Source organism: Sapajus apella, unplaced genomic scaffold, assembly GCF_009761245.1.
Source record: "Sapajus apella isolate SASKATOON/1434 unplaced genomic scaffold, GSC_monkey_1.0 scaffold37, whole genome shotgun sequence".
Taxonomy (NCBI): domain Eukaryota; kingdom Metazoa; phylum Chordata; class Mammalia; order Primates; family Cebidae; genus Sapajus; species Sapajus apella.
The window spans coordinates 6,273,261-6,299,297 of record NW_022436977.1 but is presented as its reverse complement, the minus strand read 5'-3'; the positions used below and the strand labels follow the sequence as shown (position 1 = coordinate 6,299,297).

The following is a 26,037-nucleotide window of genomic DNA, read 5'->3' as shown; positions in this document are numbered from 1 at the left end:
CTAGTCTAGGAGTTCTTAGCATGGGAGGACTTTGGGGGGACTCCTAGAAGTTCTGAGCATGGGAGGACTTTGGGAGGACTCCTACTCTAGGAGTTCTGACCATGGGAGGACTGCTACTCTAGGAGTTCTGAGCATGGGAGGACTTTGGGGGGACTCCTAGTCTAGGAGTTCTTAGCATGGGAGGACTTTGGGAGGACTCCTACTCTAGGAGTTCTGAGCATGGGAGGACTTTGGGAGGACTCCTAGTCTAGGAGTTCTGAGCATGGGAGGACTTTGGAGGGACTCCTAGTCTAGGAGTTCTTAGCATGGGAGGACTTTGGGAGGACTCCTAGTCTAGGAGTTCTGAGCATGGGAGGACTTTGGGAGGACTCCTAGTCTAGGAGTTCTGGGCATGGGAGGACTCTGGGAGGACTCCTAGTCTAGGAGTTCTGGGCATGGGAGGACTTCTTAGCATCGGACTAGACTAGGTCCTAGGCTAGGTTCCACTGACAGAGGAAATACTCTGACAACTGACAGAGGAGCCCCTCTGCCAAAAGGAAGCCAGGGTGCTGCCTGAAGAGCAAGGGCCCTGCCTGGGGCCTTGCAGAAGCAAAACCACTCCCCACTGCCTGAGAACTTGGAGTGAAGACAGCATCTCATGACTCCAGAGCTATAGAGAATGGAGACCAACTTGCACTCTCTAAGGAAGTTTCAAAGAAACTTCCCTTCTAGGACCCTCTGCATGGGGAAATGGGTGAGGCTTCCAAACTGGGTGAGGTGGGCTAGGGGAGAGGGCTCTGAACTACTGGCTCCACTATAACGAGAAATCATTCTCTGAGGTGTTCCATATACCAAGTTCATTTCTAACATGTTATGGTTACAACAGATCTGGGTCTCCCTTGCTAGAGGAGCTGTCCACAGGCAACTTCTTCTTGGTACCTTCTTCCTGTCATATCAACATTCCCTGAGACTAGGAAGTCTTCCCTTTGGAAAAAAGGGAAATTCCATTCTCTTCATCATGATTTTGACAGCAGCAGAGCCCAGCCCGGCCTTCCTCCTGGTTGTCTGGAATAGCAGACGGTGACGCTGAGGCGAGATGGGCACGCCTGCCTCTATACCTGCACCACTCACCTGAGGGACACAGACAAGATCCGTTCCATCTCGATTTTCCGCTTCAGGACTTCTTTCACCAGGCCCTTGTCTGGGCCCTGTTTGACTTTTTCTCGTCCGATTAAGTACAAGCACTTTGGGGTAAGAAGCAGGTCTCGCTTTACACCCTGTAAGGAGAGGAGCTTTAAGAATGTGGACAGGCCAGGCATGGTGGTTCACACCTGTAATCCCAGCACTTTGGGAGGCCAAGGCAGGTGGATCACCTGAGGTCAGGAGTTCGAGATCAGCCTGACCAACATGGTGAAATCCCATCTCTACTGAAAATGCAAAAATTAGCTGGGCATGGTGATGGGCACCTGTAATCCTAGCTATTTGGGAGGCTGAAGCAGGAGAATCTCTTGAACCTGGGAGGTGGAGGTTGCGGTGAGCCAAGGTCATGCTGCTGGGCAACAGACTAAGACTCCATCTCAAAAAAAAAACAAAAAAAGGTGGACAGACATGGTGGTCAATGTGATGATAACCATTCACGTCTGGACTGCCGTTACCAGGACAGTGGGAAGCTGCTTTGGACAGTCAATCTTCACTACCATTGTGATGGCCGTTCCATTCATCACCTGACCAGGCGCCATGACAGTGAAAAAGGGCATTGTTTCTGATTATTAGGATAACATATATAAAAATGCTGACATCTGACTCTTTTTGACTTAAAAATTGGCAAACTCATATGGAGTCACCTGATGTATCAGGACAGCAGAGCAGGTATAAAGGGAAAGTCAACACCTGTGGTGAGCTTCTCCATCATGTGCTAAATAAAGCATGTTTCTCAACAGGGGGCAGGGTCTGCATATATTTTTTTGGGACTCCATAGATATTCCATTTTTTTTTTTTTTGAGATAGATTCTCGCCCTGTTGCCCAGGCTGGAGTGCAGTGATGTGATCTCAGCTCACTGCAACCTTCACCTCCTGGGTTCAAGCCATTCTACTGCCTCAGCCTCCCAAGTAGCTGGGATTATAGGCATGTGCCACCATGCCCAGCTAATTTTGTATTTTTAGTATAGACGGGGTTTCTCCATGTTGGTCGGAATGGTCTCAAACTCTTGACCTCGTGATCTGCCCGCCTTGGCCTCACAAAGTGTTGGGATTACAGGCGTGAGCCACCGCACCCAGCCTGGGAGTCTATAAAATTTTCTTTTTAAGATACTGCTATATTTTCATTTGGATAAATGAATATAAACCTCCTTGGGAATATGTAGGTAACCACTTTATAACACGTGCTGCTGTGAGAGCTAGGCACCCACGTGTGCATCTAGAGCTGCCATCACAGCAGCTGGCACCATGCACAGGTTGCAAGGAATGGTTTGGTTTTAGCAAAACAGCACGCTCCCATTGTTTACTTCACTCAGTTTTTCTCCTCATCTCCCGGCCCCCGCCAGAAACCAGAAAGATCTTAATGGGTCCATGAGCTTCTGAAGTTTCAGATTTCTCTATTAGGGCCAAGACTTCATTAAAAGTTATCTAAGGGAGGAGGTGAAAAATCAATCATTCCTCCTGTGGTTAGAAAAGCCTTACTTATCAGTCATTCCGGGAAAATGGGTGAGGATACTCTGCAATATTACTTGATATTCTGAATCTTTTGATTCAATGATTTCACTCCTGTCAATTTCTTCCAAAAATATTAGGAGACAAATACACAAAGATGTGTGAAAAGATGCTCACTGAAGTTATGATAGTAACAAAGAGAAAGAAACTCACTAAAAATTGGTTCATGAGAAATTGGTTAAAAATAGTAAAACAACTGTCAAATGGAATACTATGCAGCCATGTAAAATAATTTACATTGCTAAATGTACTACTATGGAAAATTCTCCCTGGCATTATTTAAAAAACAAACAAACAAAATGCCTCAGGACATAAAACAGCATGCAACATATATCTCATTTTTTGTAAAACTAAATGGGAGTTTTTGTAAAACTAAATGCAAATGTACGTTTTCATAAAAACGTTGTGAAAGTTACGGATAAGCACAGAATGTTAACAGTGACTGTTTCTGGGCATAGGTGCCTGTTTTTCTTTTGGTTTATCTGTATTTTTTCCTAAATTTTTCTACAATGAACATGTTCTGCTTTGGTAACAACAAAAACAAAATAGCAAGTTATTAAAAAAAAAAAAAAAGAATCTGGTGATCTCAGGGCGGGCAGTCAGCACGTACCTTGAACCTCCTGTCGTACTTGGTGACTGTGTCTGCAAAATCAATCTTCTCCCTCTTGCCCACGAACTGCTGGAGTTCTGGGTGCTCCTCCATCCCAATATAATCCCCGATAAAGTTCCTGTTAATACTGTTTCTCCTTCTCTCCTTCTTGTTCAGTAAGAGGTCTGAGGCTACAATTCCCAAGAGCGTGAAGATGGAAGAAGGACGTGTCAGTAAGAAAAAGGAGAAAAATAGTGTGGAAATATACAAAGAAACTCTAAATGATACCAGAATTTTAGAGTGACATTATACGCAAAATAAAATGGAACTTACAACTTAAGTTCAAACTTACGCTTCAGATTTGTTAAAATGAATGAGACAAAATTGCTAAAATACCTTCTTCTCTCATTTGAACGTATTTCTTGCGGGCTATGAATTTCCTCCATGATTTCTGTATCACTCGAGCGTATCCATCATACTTTCTCTCTCTCATCTCTTCTAAAAGAAATAGCTGTGAATGGAGAGAAGACACATGTGAGCCAAGCGTGAAACCCCAACACCTGAACAACACTTTTCTTGTTATTCCAGGGACACTGAGTTTAGACAATGACACGCACGGGAAGCAGCTTCTCTGACTCAAGAACAAGCATGTGGAATGCTTACTGTGGCATGTAGTTTATTCTCAATATAGAATGACCTATACCTTTTTTCTTTTAATGGCAAACAACGGGAAAGAGCAGAATCCGAGTGTATTCAGTTGGACCTTGCCCTGCCTTGTTACAGTCTCTGTGAGAATCAAATGAGTGATTCAACACCTGTCCACTTACTCCCCACCTTGATCCAAAGAGGATACTATTAGGAAGCCAGATCAAGCGAGTGGGCGGAGGCAGCTGCTGCTGTTTGGTGCAGCAATTCAGCATGCAGCCGTTAAACAGAATTTTCCAGTTTCTACAAGAGCAGGGCTTGTGCTGCTGTGGAAGGAGGGCTGCCCTACTTTCAGTTCCAAGAAAGTATAGACTTCCTGTCTCAGGACTCACTAAGGAGTAGCGGAGCAGAGGACAATAACCACAATGATTGGTGCTGGACTTGAAGTGCGCTAGTTAGGACTTGGATTTGCTGAGAAGGGCTGGGGCTGTTCAGGGGCCACATCAGCCTCTGGCAGGTCATGAGAGTCCAGCCATTTGAACAATGAATGCTGATGGCTGCACCACAACCAGGCTTTGGAATAATGAAGGTGACAGCAAAAAGCTGTCATGAGCCGAGTACCCACTGTGGGGCAGAAGTCACCCTGGGTGATTTCCATGCAGTTTCATTCAACACCTCCACAGCTGCGTCAGCCGCGTACTCTATCATCTCCATTTTACAGATGAGAACATTGGAACTAAGACTGGGTGGGCTAGAAAGTGCACCTAGGTCTTTCAGGCTCTGCCAGGCTCCTCCTCATTTTGACATGCAAATCTCTGTCTGTAAATCCGCATTTGATCAACTTGTAAAATGGTAGGAAACTCATCTACCTTGAGAGTGGCTTACATGACTCTCTAGGAAAAAAATAAAATCAACCAATAAAAAAACCAAAGTAAAGATGATGAATAGTCATTGCAAAAATGTTCCAGAAGTAAACAAGCCGAAGTGCTGTGAAGGCAGCTGGGTTTGATTTGCTGTCTCTGTTTCTGTGGGTGTATGCTTGGGAGCCAGACCTGTGCTCTCCTGCCCCTCGACTTCTCTCCTTCTCACAGTTCCACCTCTGCAGAAACAACATCCCAAACTCCAAACACCAGGGGAGGGGCCACATCATTCCCCAGGCCTCAGTGCCATATGTAACAGGCATAAGGACAGATTTCTAACCCCCAGATAGAATACATGGATTAGCAACTGGACAGAACATTTAAAATCTGAGCCCTGCAGTTGCCTGTTGTAAGAATGTCTATTGATGTTTCTTATCTGGTGTGTTGGGTTTCTGAGTAAGTCTTGTTTCCTTCTTCTTTCCCAGAACTATTTTGGGAGTATCACAGAGAACACACTTGTGACTCAGAGAAAGGAAGAAGAGGCAAACAACTCCCAACTTCCTAGAGACTATCTCCAAGATTCATTGGGTTTCAGATTTCTTTCGAAAATCCCAGGGGGTTAGAAATTAGGGAGGTTCAAGAAAAAACCTTGATAACATAGATGAGGAGAGAGTAAAAAGCATACCAAACAACAACAGCAGCAACAAAAAACCACAAAACAACCTTGACATAGAAAAGCCAAAAAACACGGATACATGTAACACAAAACAAAAACAAACCCTGTGGTGTCTGATGTGGGTTCTTAAAGCAAACGGATAATTTTGTAAATTCGGCACATTTACTATTAAGGTAAAACCACACGGTAGTTTTTCTTTTCTGTCTTTCTTCTTTTTTAAGAGAAAGGGTCTTTCTTGATCTGTTGCCCAGGCTGGACTGCAGTGGTACAATCATGGCTCACTGTAACCTTCAACTCCTGGGCTCAAGCAATCCTCCCACCTCAGCCTCTACACCCAGCTAATTTTTTTTGTAGAGATGGGGTCTTGCTGAGTTGCCCAGTCTTGAACTCCTGGCCTTAAGTCATCATCCTCGCATCTCAGCCTCCCAAAGTGTTGAGATTACGGGCATGAGCCACTGTGCCCAGCCAGATTTTAAAAACCAACTTTTATGAAAGTATTTGCATGTCAGGGCTAGATGTGGATGGATGCGTTTGGGGCAGGGGAGAGTGCAGAGGTAAGGGCGTGCATGTGTGAGTGCATGTGTCAAAGATGGGGGAAGGAGAGTCAAGTAACGGTAACAACACAACTGAGTGTAAGGCAAGGAAAAGGACAGCCAAAAATAAATCTCGATTTTGAAATATAAACCCCTCCAACGCAACTGAATCAGGAAAAAAAAAGAAGTTTTCCAAATATTGAGGCTGTTTTAATTATGTATGAAAATCTCGCAAGTTGAAAAGTAAAAGTGGGTATGAAACAAGTTCTGCATCGTGCCGATAAATCACCCCATCCCATTTTAGAAAGAACAGGAACTGTTCTGTGGGTTGCTTAATGGCGAATGACACAACATTTTCACTTTATATTTGGAAATGAAATTCTTGTGATGCTACAAATAACTCAAAGTGGAAAAATGCTACCACAAATGTTTCATAAATAGGTTCCATCCCTGTGTGTCGCTTATTTATTTAATAATCTTGATGTTTCACAAAGCCATTCAGTTATGGCCATTATCATTCCTGAACCTTGGGCTGATCCTCTGAGGCAGGGAGAACAGTGGCTGGGGGGCCCACCTTAGAGAAGAAAACTAACTGCAGGACTGGGTTCTGCCCGGAGTCAAATGCTTCCCTTTTTACTGTGAGTTCCCGTGTGATTTCCCCTTGGTCTGATGACTGACTTCTGCCAAGTTCATCACTGACTCTTGAAATGGGGTCTTGTGATGGTTACGGGAGCCTCGAGAAATGAGGCTGCTGAGCCTTGGGGCCGACAGTGTCTCCGGCTTAAAAAGGAGTAAAGGTCTTTATTCCACAGCCCTGGAACGAACTGGGCAGAAGAGCTGGACAGAACTTCCTGTGGACATTCATGGGGTGCACTGACCACACCCTCATCAGGAAAGAAAGAAGTGTCTTAGAGACACTGTAGAGGTCGGATCAGTTTGTGACCTGTAAATGTGTATTATGAATGCCTTACTGTTAAGTATTGTGTGCTATAAACCAGAGATTTCTCCTCCACCTGTTTCTCCCTCACAGTCCTTTCTAGGCCCCCCAGCGGCCTTCTAGGAACAATCCTGGGAATCCCCACGTGGCACTCTGCTGCACCTTCCGGGAGGAATCCTGAGCCTGTGTGTAACGGACTTGGTGTCAACTAACCTTGGGTGGGACACAGAAGTCCCTCTTTAGCTTAGACACTCTTAGAGACTAAGTAACTACTGAGCATTTTCTTTTCTACTTTTAATACAGACGAGGTCTCACCATGTTGGTCAGCTTGGTCTTGAACTCCCAACCTCAGGTGGTCTGCCTGCCTTGGCCTCCCAAAGTGCTGGAATTATAGGTGTGAGCCACGACGCCTGGCTCTACTGAGCATTTTCTATGTGATGCTTTGGGGCATTTAAAGACACATGGAACAAAGAGTCCCTGCCCTGAAGGAGTGTAGCAGCTAGAGAGGAGCGAGACAGTGAGTGAGGAAGCAGCCACTCTCCGATGTCCCTTTTCCTACCTGCTCACTGCTCTGCAGGAAATGAATGGGGCAGTGATGGGCTATGGAGAGCAGGTGTCTAGCGAAGGACCCACGTAGACTGGGGAGGAAGGGAAGGCTTCTTTGAGGAGACAACATTGGTGGCATGAAGCAAAGAATGAGAAAAAGAAGCCAGCTGAGGGGTGGGGCAGGGCTGGTGGGGCCCTGCGGGAGGGAAGAGAGTAGAGAGGCAGCCAAGCACTCACAGACTCGGGGGCTTTGATGAACACTTTACTCCTCCCTAGCTGGAACTGGTCGCTGTCCATGTTGACTGACTGCAGCAGATGCAGGACACCTTGCTTCTCGTCTCCTTGCCAAGAGGGCCAGGTGGCTTTGGTCAGAATGGCATACCTGTGGGCACAATGGGGAGAAGAGGATCAGACTCGGGCAGGACTGCGCCTCCTTTCTACACAAGCAAGGCAGCAAGAGCTCTGCTCCGAAGGTGCCCAGTGCTGCAGTTACTGATCATTCATCTACCAGTTGTTGAAAGGGGTGGACCATGACGACTGCAAAAATCCTGAGTCTGGGCTGCCTGCTCTGGAGCTGCCTCCCACTCCTTCCCTCTTCCAGCAATCCCATGTTAACACCCTGGTGAAAAGCTGCGCACTGTTTCTACCACTGTCTAAAAATAGCATCATGGAAGGTCACCAGGAATGCTCTTCAGGCAAAATCAAATGGTCTTGTCTCAATAATAAATCTCCCCTGATTTCTTCAGGGCATTTAACAATTAATGCAAAGAGTTTTATAAAGCTCCTGCTAAGCAGCTATTATGACAACTGTGTATCAACTTTCACCTTTGAAATTCTGTGCATCTGGGTGACGAGGCCCTTGGGATCTGGTCCTTGGCTGTTCTCCAACCTCGCCTCTTCACTCTCACTGTGGCTTGCTGCATGTCTTTGAGAATGGCCTATTCTTCATGCCCACCATGCCCTTTCCTTCCTCGGAGCCTCTGCCCCTGCTCTTCCCTCTATTGGGGTGCTGCTCCCCAAACTCATCACTTGCTGCCTCCCACTTGGGTGTCTCACCTTCAGTGACACTCCCAGGCAGCCCTTCTTGGACCAAAAATCAAAAACTGCTCCCTTGTTAGTTTCTCTCATAGCAAGTAACATTTTTCCTTCAGAGCATGTACTCTCATTTGTAGTTACATTCATATTGGTGTTTATTTGGTTAATATATGCCTCCCGCATGGAGGTGAGTGCTCCAGGAGACTGCATGCCACATGTGTGGTTCACTCATGTATATCCAGAGCCTTAAACCATGCCTGGCACACAACAATCATAACGAACATTCCTGGCTAACGTGGAGGGATGCTCTCTCTGCATCTGGTGCTGTGATTGCAGCTTTTGATGTAGGATCCCTCTTATTTCTATAGCAACCTGACTGGTTTGGTTTTTTATTTTGCAGAGTAGGAGACACAGTCAAATTATGACTTGCCCAAAGCGACTTAGCTAGTAAGTGTCAGAGGTGGGTTTGAATCCCTGACTGTCTCTTTCATTACGGCACTGCAAAAAAGCCATGGACTGGTTCATCTTTAGGTATTTCTTTTAAAGATGATCCAGTCTAATATACATGCCTATGTTAGAACCATGACTATTATGTCAGAGGCTGATATAATAAAGCAGAGACAAGCACATCATAGGATGCCAAATATGGACGGAATAATCGTGGGAATGTGTGGGTGTGAAGTTGGAGGGCGTGTCCCATGTGCACGAACATCTAGGGCCCAAGAAACAGGCCCCCAGGCCTTGAGTGAAGCCAGGGCCCTCCTCTGTCTCCAGAAACTACTATTAGGATTAGACTGATTTACGATAGCAGAGGGAGAAGGGAACATTCAGTGGTCCTCCTTGAGGATCCAAAAGTCCCATAAAGCCGGCAGGTTGGGACTAACGTGATTTTAGGAGCCTTCTCTGCTCCTCTCAAATGCCTGCATCTTGCCTGACAATATCATAAACTTCCTGGAGAGGAAAATCCTCCTATTCCCTAATTAGAGATCAAAAGCTTAAAAATGAAAATGCCTAGTGGAACTCACACATTAGCACGAATAAGTTTTGTATACGGTATAATGATGTTAATTAAAACAAATTAAGCCACAAATAAATGACTAATAGCATAACTTTTCTAGATGTGATTGGGAGAGTTAGTGAAAAATGAGGAAGGTGCTGGGAATCTCACTGGTTGAGGCAGAAAATTCATAGAGGGTAGGAGTGAGAAGGAAAAGACTAGACTTCCAAGGTGACAAGCTTCTAAGAGTACAATTTTGCCTGGCTTGATCTAACCTACAATTATAAACTAAAGTATTTTTATCATGGAACTGGAAATAAGTCTTTATAGCAATTCACATTTTTTCCTACAAAATTAATGCTGTGTTTCTCTCTCTCTTTTTTTTTTTTTACTGTAATGAACCTTGCAGAGACTTTCTCTCCTTTATCCTGACAACACCTCCAGTAATGAGGGTCTTGGCAATACGTGGGAATTGCCTGGGGCTTCCTTTGCTTTCATGAAGCCTGATGCATCCTCAGCCCATCCTCTGGTATCCCACTGGAGACCAGGGCATAAACGTAGCACACTGTTCTCCTACCAAGTGCACCCAGTCCAATGTCTTTCCCTAGGATACACTCGAGCGAGCAGGTTGCACAGGGCAATGGTGCCCCTGCCTAATTGATGCCTGTGATAATTTTGGACAGATGGTGATAATAGCTAACATTCCTTTCTTCACAGATTTTAAGACTCAAATATGCTAATAGGTCTTCTCAAGGCCTTTGTGCTGGCTGCTCTTTCTGCCTGGAATTCTCTTCCCGGCTCTTGTTATCTCTTGTTATTAATGCTTCCTTCTCAGAGGAAATGCAGCTCAGGCTCCAGGGACTCCCAGCTGTTGGCACTTGAGATTAAGGATGTTTCTGACCTCTGAGGACACAATCCTGGCAGCCAGGAGGAAGCACTCTACCACTTTGTGCTTTCCTGGGCTTCCCATTCTTCCTTTTCTCTTGCCATTGACGTAGAAAGCCTTTGCTGACAAGGTATTCCTTTATCATCCCCACATTCTGAGAGGCTAGGTCAAGGTGAAAGGAAGCATGCTTGTGAGGAAGTATAAATCATGCTACAAGATAAACTTTGCAAATCTGTTATGTTTCTACGACATTCTTCTTCCTAAGCATCAGAATCCATATTTGGGCTTATTTCTGACAACCACAGAAACACACATTGCCTAGCTCAGAGAAGTGTTTTCTGGAGAACTTAAAGATATTTTCCAAGATGTAACATGGCTGCTATTTCTAACAGTTTTTTTGACACTTTCTAAAGGTATAAAAATTGTAGTGGGAAGATAGTGTATGAGGGTTCTTCCTATTACTGCTTCAAATAGCACAGGACTTACAAGAGCATGGGGCCCACCTGTGAGGGTATTAAGGCATCTTTTGATTTTTGCTCTCCAATATTCAGTCAAGAGCAATAGTTTTGATAAATATAAAGGATTTTCCAGAGAGGAAATGAACACACACTGAACACATAGAATATTTCCTAGGACAACACTATGCTCTGAGTAGTCTCTGAGCCATGGCTCTGTTTAGGCCTGTGATCTTCCTTTCTAGAGAGGGTGAATAATACAGGCATATGTGGATAGTTGTGCTGGGTATTAATATATCCTTTCCCTTCAGGCTTTTAATTTCTGTTTCTCATTTGGCAGCCTTTCTGTGGACACCTAGAAAGAAACTTTATGAACAAAGACTTTCCTCTCACCTTTGGAGAAAATAAAGTTATGAGATGGTTCAAGTACCTGCAGAGCATCCACTGTGTATGTGTATCACATTTTCTTTTATTCTTTTTTGTTCTGAAACAGGGTCTTGCTCCGTCACCCAGGCTGTAGTATAGTGGTACAATCTTGGCTCACTGCAGCCTCTGCCTTCCGGGTTCAAGCAATCCTCCCACCTCAGCCTCCTGAGTAACTGGGATTACAGGCATGGGCCACCATACCAGGCTAATTTTTGTATTTTTAGTAAAGATAGGATTTCAACATTTTGGCCACACTGATCTCGAACTCCTGATCTCAAGTGATCCACCTGCCTTGGTCTCCAAAAGGGCTGGGATTACAGGTGTGTGCCACTGCACCCAGCTTGTATCACATTTTCTTTATCCATTTGTCTGTTGATAGATGCAGGCTGCTTCCAAATTTTGGCTATTGTGAATTGTGTTGCCATAAACATGGGAGTGAAGATATCTATTTGATATCCTGATTTCCTTTCTTTTGGATCTATACCTAGGAGTGGGATTGTTGGATCATATGGTAGCTCTATATCTAGTTTTTTGAGGAATGTCCAAACTGTTTCCCATAGTCATTACACTATTTTTTTTTTTTTTTGAGACCGAGTCTTGCTCTGTTGCCAGGCTGGAGCACAGCGGTGCGATCTTGGCTCACTACAATCTCTGCCTTCTGGGTTTAAGCAATTCTTCTGCCTCAGCCTCCAAAGTAGCTGGGACTATAGGCACACACCACCATGACAAGCTAATTTTTGTATTTTTAGTAGAGACAGGGTTTCACCATGTTGGCCAGGATGGTGATCCGCCTTGACCTCGTGATCCGCCTACCTTGGCCTCCCAAAGTGCTCGGATTGCAGGCATAAGCCATCTGCCCAGCCATAGTTACACTATTTTACATTCCTACCAACAGTGTATGATGGTTCCCTTTTACCACATCCTTGTTATTGCCTGTCTTTTGGGTAAAAGCCATTTTAGCTGGGGTGAGATAATATCTCATCGTAGTTTTATTTTGCATTTCTCTGATGATCAATATTGAACACTTTTTCATATGCCTGTTTGCCATTTGCATGACTTCTTTTGAGAAATGTCTATTGAGACCTTTTGCTCACTGTTTTATTAGATTGTTTTCACCACAAAGATGTTGAGCTCCTTCTATATTCTGGTTATTAATCCCTTGTCAGATGGATAGTTTGCAAACATTTTCTCCCATTCTGTGGGTTGTCTCTTCATTTTGATGATTGTTTCCTTTGCATGTGGAATTTTTTTTGAGACGGAGTTTCACTCTGTCACCCAGGCTGGAGTGCAAGAGCACCACCTCAGCTCACTGTAACCTCCGCCTCCCTGGTTCAAATGATTCTCATGCCTCAGCCTCCCAAGCAGCTGGGATTATGGGTGTATGCCACCACACCTGGCTAATATTTGTATTTTTCGTAGAGAGAGGATTTTACCAAGTTCGCCAGGCTGGTCTTAAACTCCTGACCTCAGGTGATCTGCCTGCCTCAGGTCCCAAAGTGCTGGGATTGTAAGCGTGAGCCACTGCACCTGGCCACTCTTAATTTAAAAAGGGTATTTTTGTGCTGGGCATGGTAGCTCACACCTGTAATCCCAGCACTTTGGGAGGCTAAGACAGGAGGACTTCTCAAGCCCAGGAGTTTAAGACCACTGGGCAACCAAGAGAGCCCTTATCTCTAAAAAAATAAATAAATATAAATTTTAAAATGATGATCTAAGCTGAAGTTCCTCAACTGACTGTGCCCTATAGGGGGAACATCAGTCAATGTCTGGGTACACTTTTGGATGTCACAACTCAGAGGAAGGTACACTACCGGCATTTAGTGAGTGGAAACCAAGGAGGCTGCTAAACATCCTGCAATACACAGGATAGGTCCCGCAGTAAAGAATCTTCCAGCCTCAAATGTCAGTGTCTGAGGTTGAGAAACCCTCTTCTAAGCTTGTGTTACCGATCTCAAGAGGTCTCCTAACTAACATTCCAGCTGTTTGTCAGTAAATGGATGGTACTATGGTGATGCAAAAGCTCTGTATTTTCTCAACTTCTTAAATTATTTCTTTCACATAGTCCTGCTTATACTATAGATGTACTGACCTCTTTAATTCAGAGAACAAAGAGGGTGAACCTTGTTCCTAGTCTAATTTACCTCCAAAATTATTAGGAAACTCAAATGTCGGGGACTGAGTTTATGAGGTTTTATTATATGAAATGATTAGCTCCTTTTTTTTTTCTGAGACGGAGTTTCGCTCTTGTTGCCCAGACTGGAGTGCAGTGATGCGATCACAGCTCACCACAACCTCTGCCTCCCAGCTTTAAGTAATTCTCCTGCCTCAGCCTCCTGAGTAGCTGGGATTACAGGCATGCACCACCATGCCCAGCTAATTTTGTATTTTTAGTAGAGATGGGATTTCTCCATGTTATTCAGGCTGGTCTCGAACTCCCGACCTCTGGTGATCTGCCCAACTCGGCCTCCCAAAGTGTTGGGATTACAGCATGAGCCATGGTGCCCAGCCAATTAGCCCTTTTTAAAAAAATCTCTACATGGTGAGTCAGCTGTCCTAATCTCATAGCACAAGAAACAACAGCCCTAAATAAGAACTGTGTTATTCGAAATACTAGATTCCAAAGATAGTAATTAACCGGTCCTTCAGTCTACTGGTTCTTTGCTATATACCATCTAATTTTTAAAAAATCATTATATCCGGCCGGGCGCAGTGGCTCAAGCCTGTAATCCCAGCACTTTGGGAGGCCGAGACGGGTGGATCACGAGGTCAAGAGATCGAGACCATCCTGGTCAACATGGTGAAACCCCGTCTCTACTAAAAATACAAAAATTAGCTGGGCATGGTGGTGCGTGCCTGTAATCCCAGCTACTCAGGAGGCTGAGGCAGGAGAATTGCCTGAACCCAGGAGGCGGAGGTTGTGGTGAGCCGAGATCGCGCCATTGCACTCTAGCCTGGGTAACAAAAGCGAAACTCCGTCTCAAAAAAAAAAAAAAAATCATTATATCCAGCCCTGCATAATATATCAGGAAGATGTAATTGTTTCTGATTAAAATACTAAATTTGATAAATTTGATGAGGCATGGTGGCTCATGCTGATAATCCCAACATTTTGGGAGGCTGAAGTGGAAGGATCACTTGAAAACAACTTGGGCAGCATAGTGAGACCATGTCTCTACAAAAAGTGAAAAATGATCTGGGCATGGTGATGCATGCCTATAGTACTACTCATTGACTGAGATGGGAGAGAAGGGCTCGAGCTCAGGAGTTCAAGGACGCAGTCAGTTATGATTGTACCACTGCAGTCCTGTCTGAGTAATAGGGCAAGACCTTGTCTCTAAATAAATAAATAAATACAACACTAAATTTGGCTTCTTTGTTGTTTCCCTGTTCCTTAAAGGAAATTAAATGGATATAGAAAACACAGTGGAATGCCACAGAATCAATAGAGAAGTTACAGTGATGTAACATTTTAAGGGTACTAAATTTTATCCTTTTACAAACAACACAAAATAAGAACCATTTAAGTATAGGTCCTGCCAAACATATGCTGAGGGATATGCAAAAACAAGTTTAAATTTATACATGGATTGTACAAAGTTTTTGAGGTTAAATATTTTAAGCTTATGGTCTTAAGTGGGTTAAATATTTTCCTGAAATTGTCTTCATACTGTTAATTTGTTAAGCCAGGTTAAACCTCTGCCATTCCTGTGGCACAATTACCATGAATTCTTTAACTTATGTGTTACGCTAAACAGACAGCCTAATGAATACTTACGGCTACTGATTGATTCTACAATAAATAATGGTAAAAAAAGAATTGTTATTACAATGCATTAATAAAATGACAAAACACCCAATTAAAAAATGGGCAAAGGGCCTAACAGACATTTTTCCAAAGAGGAAATACAAATGGCTGATAAGCACGTGAAAAAATGCTCACTATCATTTGCTATCTGGGAAATGCAAATCAAAACCACCATGCGATACCACACCACACTCACTAGGAGGGACAGAAAATAACTTATGTTGGCAAGGATTTACAGAAATTGGAAGCCTCAGATATGGCTGGGGGTATAAAACGTAAAATGGTGCAGCTTCAGAAAACAAGCAGTTTCTCTTACAAGTTAAATGCCAAGAAGTGGAAACGACTGATGTTTATCAACTGATGCATGAATAAGTAAACTGTGGTGTACCCACACAATGGAATATTATTCCACAACGAAGAGGAAGGAAGTGCGGAAGTGTAACAACATGGATGAATCTTATGTCCAGTGACAGACATCAGTCACAGAGGACACATATGATTCCATTGCTATGAAAAGCCCAGCACAGGCCGGGTGCGGTGGCTTATGCCTGGAATCCCAGCACTTTGGGAGGCCGAGGTAAGCGGATCATGAGGTCAGGAGTATAAGATCAGCGTGGCCAACGTGGTGAAATCCCAGCTCTACTCAAAATACAAAAATTAGCCGGGCATGGTGGCACATGCCTGTAATCCCAGCTGCTTGGGAGGCTGAGACAGCAGAATCGCTTGAGCCTGATAGGCGGAGGTTGTGGTGAGCTGAGATTGCGCCATTGCACTCCGGCCTGGGCAAAAGAGAAAACCTCTGTCTCAAAAAAAAAAAAAAAAAAACCAAAAAAAAAAAACCACCAGCCCAGCATAGGCAAATCTATAGAGACAGAAAGTAGAAGAATGACCCACTGGGGCCAGAGGCAAGAGGAGAACCGGGGGTTGACAACAAAAGGAAACAGGACTTCTTTTCCAGGTAAGAAAATGTCCTAAAATTAACTGCGGTGATATTTGCACAACTCTGTGAATATGTTAAAAGCCATTGACAGTATGTGTACAAACACGTGAAGCAGGTGAATTGTACAGAGTTTGAATTATAGCTCAATAAACCTGTTTTTAAAAAGGCCAAGAGTTGCTAGTTCATTACCTCTGTAGGAATTTTTGGAAGATGCGCCGATAGGCATAACCAGCTCTTCTCACTCGAATGTTCTCTTTCAGACCCAGATATTCGACTTGATGCTTTACCCTGTGCAAAGGAGAAAATGGGGCCTGGACGTTACTGGATAATGCTTTCACCTGTGTTCTTACCCGCCACTCCCCAAGCCCCCAGTTCCACACTGTAGGGAAACTTATTCAAAAGACTACAATTTGTAGTATTCAGACACTGAGCTGACCTCTCAGATGACACAATGCTAATTTTAAAATATCAACGTACAGCAATTACACCAGGGGTGGTGGCTCATGCCTGTAATCCCAGCACTTTGGGAGGCTGAGGCAGGTGGATCAAATGAGGTCAGGAGTTCAAGATCAGCCTGGTCAACATGGTGAAACCTTGTCTCTGCTACAAATACAAAAATTAGCCGGGCATGGTGGGGCATGCCTGTAGTCCCAGCAACTCGGGAGGCTGAGGCAGGAAATTGCTTGAACCCGGGAGGCAGAGGTTGCAGTGAGCCAAGATCGTGCCATGGCACCCCAGCCTGAGCAACAGAGTGAGACTCCATCTCCAAAAAAAAAAAAAAAAAAAAGAAATACAGCAATTCGGCATTACGTATCTATTTCAAAGAACAATAGTAACACAAAGACCCATCTACCTATCACCTAGAATATGAACAAAAATATTGGTTTATCAAAAGGGTGGGGAAATAACTTTTAACTTATGAATTAAATGATGCTAGAGCTGGTTTTGCTATTGAACTTAAATTTAATATTGATTCCTATTTAATGAAACTATACTTCTAGGTTTTTCTAATACAAGTTACAAAAGAGCATATAAAACTATTAATTTTCAGTGTGTACATTAAAAATGGTCTAAAATATATCTAAATTATAGTTTTAATTGTTTTCTTCTTTCTTAAAATTTTTTTTTTTTGAGACAAGGTCTCACTTTGTCATCCAGGCTGGAGTATAGTGACATGATAGCTCACTGCAGCCTCAACCTCCCCAGACTCAGGTGATCCTACTATTACAGGCTTCTGACTAATTGGGACTATAGGAGTGCACCACTACACCTGGCTAATTTGTGTATTTTTTGGAGACACAGGGTTTTGCAACTTTGTTCAAGCTAGTCTAAAACTCCTGAACTCAACTGATCAGCTTCCTTTGGCCTCCCAAAGTGCTGGAATTATAGGCATGAGCCACTGTACCTGGCCTGGTTTCTTTTCTTTTTCTTTTTTTGGAGACACAGTTTTGCTTTGTCACCCAGGCTGGAGTGCAGTGGCACAATCTCGGCCCATCTCAACCTCTGCCTCATGGGTTCAAGTGATTCTCCTGCCTCATTCTCTCAAGTAGCTGGGACTACAGGCGTGTACCACGCCCGCCTAGTTTTTTGTATTTTTTAGTAGCAATGGGTTTTGCTATGTTGACCAGGCTGGTCTCGAACTCCTGGCTTCAGGTGATCTACCATGCCTGGACTGTCCTGGCTTCTTAACAGTAAAAATCTAGCAATGTATTTTGAAAAATGGATGTAAAGAACTATTATGTTAATATTCTCACACACGAGGATTTTCATATCAGAAAATGCCCCGTGCCTCACACCTCGGGGATGCTGTTTTAGTAGGCCTGCTGGGTCTAGGGTGGAGCACAGACACGTGCCTTGTGAAAACCCACCACCTGCTGGGAAACAGTGTTCTAGATGCCGAGACACAGAGCCTCAACACCTGCTTCAGATCATCCACTCTGGGAAGACAAACTGGGCCTGGGCTCAACACAGACACTTGGAAACATGGTATTTGAGGAAAATTAGACATAAAAAGTAAAGTCTCTCTCTTCTGAAGGTGGAATGTCATGATTGTGCTACAGTACGGAGGTAACTCCTCATGCTCTCCATTCGGTACATTTGGGGTTATCTGTGCTGATCGTGCTAATGGGGCTAATGCGCTCAGCAAAATGGGCCTTTCTGGAGCTGCTGAGCTGCAAAGGCAATCGGAAGCATCCACATTCTGATGTCGCACAGGTTCCCGACAGCTGTCTCCCTAGTGAGGCTCTCACAAAAACCACCATTTCCAGTTAAGCCTCATACTTCCTGATGTCCCTACTGCAACATGCTAGGGTCACCAAAAAAAGACAATGCTCTGACTTCCCGCTGGGTCCCGGGCAGGCAGCACAGTAGTTAAGGGTCAGGCTCTGGCACTGTGTTCCTGCTGTGCCACGGGCCCTGCCATGCTGCAACTTCTCTGTGCCTCTCCGTTTCCTCTTCTGTAAAAATGGAAATGGTGGCATAAATTCTTTATTTCTACACGGCTACTTTCTAGGGAAAGCACTTAGTTCCTAGCGTGAGTGATGTAAAGCTGCTGTTATTCTCATCCATTCCCAGCTACAATAAGTACACCAGGATAGGAGAATACAGAAGGAAATGAATTTTTTACAGCAGGGAGTTCTCGGGATTACTGTGATGCACCTTGGCCTGGAGGGACAAGTTGGATCCATGAGGTGCAAAGGACAAGGCAGAAGGCTGTGAAAGCAAAGACACAAGGATTGGAAAGGCCAGTGATGGGGGCTGTGGGACAGGAGGAGGGGGACAGATGAAGCTTGAAGCGGGGGGACAGCCTTGGCTGATGGGAAGGATGAGGTCACAATGGGAGTGGTGTTTAAGAGTCTCCAGTTTGATGGTTCTTATGGAGGCGACAGCCAGAAATGTTGATTCCTCTAAGATTATTGTTATTGTTTTTTTTTTTTTCAGTAGAGACGGGGTTTCACCATGTTGACCAGGATGGTCTCGATCTCCTGACCTCGTGATCCACCCGCCTCAGCCTCCCAAAGTGCTGGGATTACAGGCTTGAGCCACCACGCCCGGCTTATTGTTATTGTTTTATTTTATTTTTTGAGATAGAATCCCTATTGCCCAGAGTAGAGTATAGTGGCACTGAGATTATAGGCATGTGCCACCACACCCGACTAATTTTTGTATTTTTAGTAGAGACGGGGTTTCACCACGTTGGTCAGGCTGGTGTCGAACTCCTGACCTTGTGATCCACCCGCCTGGGTCTCCCAAAGTGCTGGGATAACAGGTGTGAGCTACCGCGCCTAGCCTCCTCTATGATTATTAACTTTTAAAAAGCCTCTATATAAAAAGAGTTAATATTCAATATCTAATTTGCCCATATAAGTCAGGTAGAGAGAGAGAGAGAGAGGGAGAGAGAGAGCGAAAGAGAGAAATATCATGTCAGCTAAAAAGGTAATTAAATTTACATTTAAAAATAATTAATTTTCCTTTTTCTCATCCTCCAAATCTAAAACTCACCACTAGCCTTTTCTCTAGTGAGAAAAATGCATGAGGCTGTTCATTTCAGGGTTCTACTCACTTTGAAGTACTTTTCATAAATACTGGCTTAACGCCAAGCTTTCGAGGTAGGGAATGCTTCACCCATTAATTCAGGCAGAAACGTTCCTTTCCCATGAATCACATAAGAAGGAATATTCCTCATGTTAAAACATTATTTCATTCACCATAACTCTCACCATCAGGAAATTTTCTTGTAGAAATTCCCTTCAGCAGGCTCATCAGCCTAGCAAGTCCTGTAATGTTTAAAATTCTGGGTCATCAGAGGGACCCAAGTTGATTTTTACATATTTCTGGAGCACTGTCACCTCCTTAGTAGTCACTGGTCAAACAACACGCAGTTGTTCCCTAGGCTATGCCAACTTTGTCTTGCAGAGGAGTCTTTTTCCAAGACTTTCCCCGGCCATTTACTCAAATTGATCAGGGCTAGAGAACCCTACAAGGCAGCAATTCAGAATCCAGGGCAAACAACCTTGCCAGAAGCCAAACAAAAACACATTTGCAACAGGAAAAGAAAAGCCCCACACCCCAACAACTTGTGGAATGAGTAACCCTCTCCACCAGGAGCTTCAACTGGGTGTGTAATCCCGGCCAGCAAAGCACACTGCCCTTTCACGGACCCCAACGCTCCTGACTCATGGATGGAGTGAAACCATCTGTCACACAATAAACCCGAACCAGGATTAAGGGTGGAATCCCAGAAAGCGATCCTACTGGAATTATAGATCAACGCTTGACCAACTAATACCTTCAACTTCTTAAAACCAGTTTATTTGAATGCATGTCATAAAATTCTTTGCTGCAATTCAAAGAAGGGGAATCATTAAAAAAAAAGAAAAGAGAAAATACCATCCTCATCCTCTGAGGATTTACTGAATAAAATGTATCACTATTTTAACTTCTCCCTTTTCTGATATTCCAATGAATCAAGCTGGATTTTTACAAGAAGGTAGCATCAGGGTTGGTGAACTTCCAAGCAGCTATTGCAAAATTTCTATTTTCGAGGGGCATTCAGCAGAACTCACTATGTGGGGTAGAGGAGGGTATGCTAGGGGAGGTACTACATTTGGAGGTTAAGTGAGATGTTTTTATTTGAGAGTATTTGCTGGGAAGGGAAGATGGATAGAGTTTGAAATGGGGGAAGATGGGCTAAGGCACCCTTTGGCAATACCTCTGCTTCCAAAACTCTCACGATTTATTTCTAAGGTTGCCTATGACACCACTGTTCTATTGTGCGTGTGTACCTACGGATGCACGCGTGGGTGGGCTGTGTACGTGTGGGTATGTGTGAGGGGTGAGCGTAAAAGTGACAGAGGCAGAGGCAGACTGACAGCCACTGTCTGGAAGCCTTCATTCTGTCGGACTAAAGGAGATCCTATTCTAGATGGAGCCTCTCAAGAGGAAAAAACTCAGGGCTAAGGAGACCAAGCGTCTCACTCGAACGACTTAGTGATAGGTTATCACCAGGACACAGGTCTTCCAATTCTCAGTCTAGGTCTTTGCTCTGGATCAGTGATTCGCAAAGCGCAGTACCTGGGCCGTCATCACTAGCACCACCTGCAAGATTTTTCAGATGCACCTTCATGCGCCCCACTTGAGGACCACTGCATCAGAGACTCGGGGTGGAGCCCAGCAATCTGAGCATGAATAAGGCCTTCTGGGGATTCTGGGAAACACTCAAGTTTGGGAATCAACGTAAGAGGGCAAAACAAGGTATTTTCTATTTGATTGACTGACTGACTGACTTGGGGTCTCATTCTATCACCCCGGCTGGAGTGCAGTTGCTCAATCATGGCTCACTGCAGCTTCAAACTCCTGGGTGTAATCATTTTACACCTTTAGATGGGAAGAGATGACAATGCTGCTACCTTCTTAGTCTAAAGCAAGAGTGCCCTCTCTCCCAGGAGGTAATCAGCAGCTAGGAATTTTAGTCCTGGTGATCCTGTGGAAGCTAAACCTGGAGCTCGTCGCTTGACACCTAAAAGAACCTATCTTCTTTTCTCCAAGAGAGAAGACAGGAGGTAGCAATTCTGGCAGGCTTCCATTTGGGGACTGATATTAGGTGGTGATGGCTGGGGTCCTCTCTGTAGTTGAAGTGTCTCCCCAGGCTTCTACGGACAGTGGGATCAGGCCTCTGAACAATGTGTGTCTGGGGCCCCCGGTGAAACACAAAATTCACACCTTCTAGGCACCACCTTAACCAGCTTCTACTCAATGCCACCATTTCCTTTTGCCCAGGCCACTTCCCTAAATGCTAGCTGTGGAAGGAACAGTGACGTGAGTTTCCTCGGAAGTCAGGGCAGAAAGGGCTCGCTGAATTCTTGGGCTCCGTGTTTCCCTTGGACATCATTCCTCCCAGAGTCATTCTGCTCATCAACACTGTACTTAGGGGGAATGCCAGAGCCTCCGGGGTGTCCCCAGTGTCTTCATGAGGCACAGCAAATGCGGGATTGTGTTTCTGCCAGCTCTTCAGCCCTTCACTTTCCACCCCAAGCTAAGCATTCTAGGCTGCATCCTGTGGGTCCCGGTCAGGAGCTGGGTGTACGAAGAATGTCTATGCAGAGCTTCAAACTGATTTTAAAACCATCATGACTCTGCGGTATGTGGTTGTATTTTGTTTTTGTTTTTTTTCCATCTGCCCCCAGACAAGCCAAGATCAACATTATAAACTGCTAATTCTGAAAAGAATGGCACCGCCAACATTTTAGGAAATGACACAGAGGGGATGCAGTATATAGCCTTTGTCCTGAAGAAGCTAAGCCACAAGGACATGACAAAGACATGTGCCAGCAATTGCCACTGCTCCTGCCTGTGACGGAGAATGGCTCACCTTGAGCACAGGGAAAAATGTGCTGACCCCACCAACCCGGTTCCCCCCGTACCTGCTTTCCTCCCAGTCTCTGGGCTTCTTAGTTTCATTTGGTTTTATGCAGCGAATGTAGTGGGGTGTACATTTCATCAGGGTGCTCACAAGGTCATTGGCTTGTTTCTAGAAAGGAAGAACAGTATCATAGTCATGGGACTTTCTCTAAAGAAGACCAAATTTCAAAGGAGACTTGTAAAAACTCTACTGTAGAATTATATAACCAGGAATTAATCTTTGTGACAATTTGCTTGTTAAGCTTAAGTCAGGTCTACTAAATTTTATAAAGCTTTGCTGACTTTTATGATGATTTTATCACTCCTAAATGGGTTTGAAATTCAATCGTTGAAAGCAACCAGGCATTTTTAGTATAGTTAATAAAATAAAACAACAACAAAAAACAAAACTCCCAATAAATCGTCACATACAATGATTTTCATGTGGTACAGCGAAGCACGTCAGTTCATTTTATACTGATCGAGGGCCTTTGCATATATATTGTTCTCCTTAACTTTTTCCCTCCAAAATCATTTATAAGGATGAATCATCAAATCCCCTACATTCTCTTTCTTGGCAGTCCAACTAATGAAGAATCACTTGACGAAAATGATGAAAATTCACAGTTAAAGCATGGGAGATTCATAAAAATCCGAGAATTTATAATCTTTTGATATGCCATTTCATTCACTTTCTTCCTCAATATGTCCATTTTAAAACCTGCAGAGTCTGAACACTTTTTCTTTTTTTTTGAGACGGAGTTTCACTTTTGTTACCCAGGCTGGAGTGCAATGGTGCGATCTTGGCTCACCGCAACCTCTGCCTCCTGGGTTCAGGCAATTCTCCTGCCTCAGCCTCCCAAGTAGCTGGGACTACAGGCGCGTGCCACCATACCCAGCTAATGTTTTGTATTTTTAGTAGAGACGGGGTTTCACCATGTTGACCAGGATGATCTCGATCTCTTGACCTCGTGATCCACCTGCCTCGGCCTACCAAAGTGCTGGGATTATGGGCGTGAGCCACAGCGCCCGACCGAGAGTCTGAACACTTTATATGTGGCTGATAACTTACTTCTTTGCAAATCTAGAATATTCTATATAAAGTCATCTATTAATGCCTGAGTGCTGGGTACCCAAAGTAGAATTGGGTTCAAACAGAGAAAACCACATAAATAAAGCTGAAATTGCTTAGGAAGTATTTTAAACCCTGAGAATCTCAAACTTTGTTTGAATAAACGGGAGTAGAGCTCACATCAGCATTCCCACCCCACAGCTGAGCACATCCTGTGGGTCCAAGGATATGGCACACATGCGAACTCTACTTCCAAGCAAAGCAGCAAGGGAGAAAACCTCCAAAAGGAAAAAGCCAAGAGGGGCCTCCAAAGCCAGAAAACCATTACAAAGTCAGCAGAAGAGAGAGAACCTCTCTCAATTAGGGCTTTTCTGTTTTCATGGGTTTGAGAAATCTGACACCCTTGGGAAAAACTACTGAGTATATTCAAAGCAGGATATTCATTGGTGAATTAAGTTCTCTGTTTAGATGTGCAGGAAATAGCACCCTTTGCGATGCTTGAAACTGAGGACAGACAGGGCTGCAGAGGTTGCATGATCAAAGCAAAGTCCTATGATGAAAAAGTAAATTGCCTTTTACGTTCTTTGATGATGTAGACTGCACTTCAGAACAAATCTAATGATTTTTACAACACATCAGGTGGAGCTGGAGAGGGTCTGCAGAGTTGCATATAACAAAACTTTTTAAGTCCCTAAATTCTCAATTTTTTAAACTTTACTTTTAGATTTTAGTTTCGTATTTAATTACAACCTTTTTTTTTTTTTTTTTTTTGGAGACAGAGTCTCACTCTGTTGCCCAGGCTGGAGTGCAGTGGCATGATCTCAGCACACTGCAACCTCTGCTTCCCAGGTTCAAGCAATTCTCCTGCCTCAGCCTCCCAAATAACTGGGATTACAGGTACCCGCCACTACACCTTGCTAATTTTTGTAGTTTTAGTAGAGATAGAGTTTCACTGTGTTGGCCAGGCTAGTCTTGAACTCCCGACCTCATGATCCACCCGCCTTGACCTCCCAAAGTGCTGGGATTATAAGCATGAGCCACCATGCCTGGCCCCAGCTAATTAAAAAAAAATTTTTTTTTTTTTTGTAGAGATGGGGTCTCACTATATTTTCCACACTGGTCTCAAATCCTGGCCTCAAGCAATCTTCCCACCTTGGCCTCCCAGACTGTTGAGATTACAGGCGTGAGCCACTGTGCCCAGCCTTGGGTCAGTTTAACATGTCTCCGGAGATGGTTGTGAAGCAGTAACTGAGTTTAATCCTGATTCTAGCCAAGAAGGGCTCCTGAGTTAGGACAGAAAGGTACAAACAGCACTTGCTTAATAGAAGCAGGTGTTAAAATATGCAGATAGCACAGTGAGAAAGGGCTTAGAATGAAAGCACTTCATTTTACCTTCAACAGAGCCAACAGCAGGCCTGACTGAGGGTCCTGCCCTTTTATTTGCAAGCTACGTGACTAATCACTAGATTTCCCTGGCCCCCAGTTCTCTATCTGTAAACTAAATAGGATGCACTAGAAGACCTCTAATTTAATCTAGAGATTGAAATCGATATTAAAAGCCAAATAATCAGGCTGGGCGCAATGGCTCACTCCTGTAATCCCAGCACTTTTGGAGGCTGAGATGGGCGTTATCAATTAAGGTCACAAGAAGCACCACTGTACTCCAGCCTGGGCAACAGAGTGAGGCTCTGTCTTAAAAACAAAAAACAAACCACCACCACCACAAACAAAAACAAAAACAAAAACAAACCCCAACCAGTCCAATCACCTGCATGATGCCTGCACCTCCTCTGTCACGTCCCTTTATAGTTCCAGCTACACTCAGATAAAGCTGTAGCCAGTCCACCTTTGTCACCTCTTAGCTTGATTCTGACTCTCTGTAGCATCAATCTTTGGCTGTAATTTAAATACAGATGAGTATCCCTTATCTGAAATGCTTGTTACAAAAAGTGTTTTGGAGTTTGGATTTTTTCAGATTTTGGAATATTGGCATTATACTTTATTTAATTTTTTGAGATGGAGTCTTGCTCTGTCGCCCAGGCTGGAGTGCAATGGCATGATCTCATTGCAATCTCAGCTCACTGCAACCTCCATCTCCCGGGCTCAAGAGATTCTCCTGCCTCAGCCGCTTGAGTAGCTGGGATTACAGGCGCCTGCCACCATACCAGCTAATTTTTGTGTTTTTAGTAGAGACGGGGTTTCAGCATGTTGGCCAGGCTGGTGTCAAACTCCTGACCTCAAATGATCCACCCACCTCAGCCTCCCACAGTGCTGGGATTAGCATGAGCCACCATTCCCAGCCTGCATTATACTTTATAGTTGAGTATCCTGAATCTGAAGAACCGAAATCCAAAATGCTCCCAAATTTGAAACTTTATGAGCACCAATATGATGCTCAAAGGAAATGTCCATTGGAGCATTTCAGGATTTGGGATGCTCAACCTGTACTGGTCCCTTCTAGCCACAACAATAGCAAATTTAGTGAAACCTCAAAATCAAGTGCTATTAAATATTACTATATTTATACTTTTATTTATAATCAAGATAA

General features: G+C 44.1%; 1 protein-coding gene across 1 annotated transcript in view; it reads right to left on the bottom strand.

Moving 5' to 3' along the window:
* Nucleotides 1–26,037, bottom strand: part of MYO1E (myosin IE) — a 232,332-nt gene that overhangs the window by 31,290 nt on the left and 175,005 nt on the right. Inside the window, exons 17-22 of the mRNA XM_032297293.1 lie at nucleotides 22,441–22,547; nucleotides 16,208–16,306; nucleotides 7,712–7,856; nucleotides 3,674–3,788; nucleotides 3,299–3,468; nucleotides 1,111–1,256 (exon numbers count right to left, since the gene is read on the bottom strand). Coding sequence (XP_032153184.1) covers nucleotides 1,111–1,256; nucleotides 3,299–3,468; nucleotides 3,674–3,788; nucleotides 7,712–7,856; nucleotides 16,208–16,306; nucleotides 22,441–22,547 — 782 coding nt within the window. The remainder of the gene's footprint in view (nucleotides 1–1,110; nucleotides 1,257–3,298; nucleotides 3,469–3,673; nucleotides 3,789–7,711; nucleotides 7,857–16,207; nucleotides 16,307–22,440; nucleotides 22,548–26,037) is intronic.